At 42.9% G+C, this 2,064-nt stretch overlaps 1 protein-coding gene across 1 annotated transcript in view; it reads right to left on the bottom strand.

Moving 5' to 3' along the window:
* Positions 1-597: 597 nt before the first annotated feature.
* The window catches only part of LOC103374982 (H-2 class II histocompatibility antigen, A-U alpha chain-like), a 9,682-nt gene continuing 8,215 nt past the window's right edge, over positions 598-2,064 (bottom strand). Inside the window, exons 4-6 of the mRNA XM_008305161.1 lie at positions 1,932-2,045; positions 1,679-1,792; positions 598-1,070 (exon numbers count right to left, since the gene is read on the bottom strand). Coding sequence (XP_008303383.1) covers positions 1,048-1,070; positions 1,679-1,792; positions 1,932-2,045 — 251 coding nt within the window. The 3' untranslated portion in view covers positions 598-1,047. The remainder of the gene's footprint in view (positions 1,071-1,678; positions 1,793-1,931; positions 2,046-2,064) is intronic.

Here is a 2,064-nt window from a genome sequence, read left to right as displayed (position 1 = left end):
TTTATCGATGAAGTCAGTGATGTGTAAACTGGTATATAATGGTTAAAATGGTGCAAACAGCATTAAACCGGGGCAAGCTGGTATAGACTGGTGTAAAACTGTTTTGTCTCTACGCTGTTTTAAAAGGTGTAAACTGATATAAAATGGTATAAAGAGGGGTAAACTAGTCTGTACATTTATTTTTTTAAACTGGTATAAACTGAGCAAAGCTGGTGTACACAGGTTTAAACTGGTGTAAACTGGTATAAAAGGGTTTTAATAGGTGTGAACTGCTCTGTTAACTGTTTTACACCAGTGTAAACTCATATAATCTGGTTTAAGTTGGTGGAAACAAGCCTGGAGACCTTTTCAAACTGGTCTGAGCTGCTGCACACCAGCCTTAACTGCCACAAACTGGCCTAAAAACTGTATGCAAACTGGTGCAATCTGGTGTAAACTGGTGTAAACTGGTACAAAAGTGTTTGAGCTGGAGTCAACAAGTCTCTAAAACACTACGAACTGGTCTGTAAACTGTTTTAAACTGGTGTAAACTGGTGATGTGGATGACAGTGGAGCGATATGTCTGTTCAGGTAAATAACCAGGATGAATGACACGGGTCAGGTTTTGTGACAGTTTATGAAAAACGTACAGTAAAAAAAGAATAAATGTGAATCAGCCACAAATCAGTCAAACATCTGGTTACAAGTGATTTCAAAGGCGTCGGTCTGCAGATACAAAAGGCTGAAATGATCCATTTGACACAGTGAAGCAGCAGAGACCACATTAAACCTGATCCAGGACTGGACCAGCACACAACAATGACACTTCTGCATCAGACAGCAGGACTGGATTCACACTGTGGGGGTCCGGGACCAGGTCCAGATTAGCTGAGTATCAGACTTCAGTCCTGGACCAGGTTCACAGAAGTCCAGTCCAGAAAGGATCAACTTTCTGCTGAGCTGCAAACACAAAGCATGTTCAAGCAGCAGCTGGTTTTTCTGTCATGGGACAGAATCAGGACCTGAACCAGGAACAAGATGAGGACCAGGACCAGGATCTTGTCTCAGTTAGTAGGAACCCAGAATACGTCCTTGAAAACAAAGAAGAGACAAAGACAGAGTCAGAAAGAAACACTGATGACACTGGTTCCAATGTCTGTAATGGTCTGAATGGAAGTAAACTGGTGTGATATGGTCTGGACTGGTCAGGATTGTTGTTGGACTGGTGTGAACTGGTTTAAACTGGTCTGGATCTGGTTTTAACTGGACTGATCTGGTGTAAACTGGTGTGGATCAACATCACCAGTCATTGTTGAATTTATTATTTTGGTACTACTAAAACTGGACTAAACTGTGTTTAAACTTGTGAAAGTTGGTGTCAGACTGGTGTTGGACTGGTGTCGGACTGGTTTCGGACTGGTGTCGTACTGGTGTCAGACTGGTGTACAGTGCCTATAAAAAGTATTCATCTCCTTGGAAGTTTTATTACACTTCAACACTGAATCATGGTCAATATAATGTGGTTCTTGGTCAATAATTTGCAAAAGAGTGACGCTAGACGGGTGTAAAGTGGTATATATTGGTATTAGACTGGTATAAACTGGTGTTGAACTGGTGTGAACTGGCTGGACTGTGTGCACTGGTATAAACAGTTATTAGCCTGGGGTAGACTGGACTAGAAGGTGTAAACTCGACTGACCTTGGGCCTCCTTCTTGCAGTAGATGAATCTAGCCAGAGATAAGACCTGATCCAGGGTCAGTCCTGAGGCTGTGATGGCGATCTTGTTTTTCTCTGACTCAAGCAAAAATGGATCTGATGACAGACAGAGAAACAGACAGACAGGTAAACACTGTAGGTGCTGGTATAAACTGGTGCAAGACTTGTGTAAACTGGTATGAGCTGGTCTTGAACTGGTGTGAACAGATGTTAGACTGGTGTAAACTGGTCTGACCTGGGGTCCTGCGACTGTAGTAGATGAATCCAGCCAGAGCAAAGATCAGACCCAGAATCAGTGCTGAGGCTCCGATGATGATCTTGACTTTATCTGACTTAGGCATGGACGGATCTGAGGACAGACAGACAGG

This window comes from Stegastes partitus, unplaced genomic scaffold (genome assembly GCF_000690725.1).
Source record: "Stegastes partitus isolate 25-593 unplaced genomic scaffold, Stegastes_partitus-1.0.2 Scaffold2426, whole genome shotgun sequence".
Lineage (NCBI taxonomy): Eukaryota > Metazoa > Chordata > Actinopteri > Pomacentridae > Stegastes > Stegastes partitus.
Note: the sequence above shows the minus strand (reverse complement) of the source record. Positions and strands in the feature narration are given on the sequence as shown.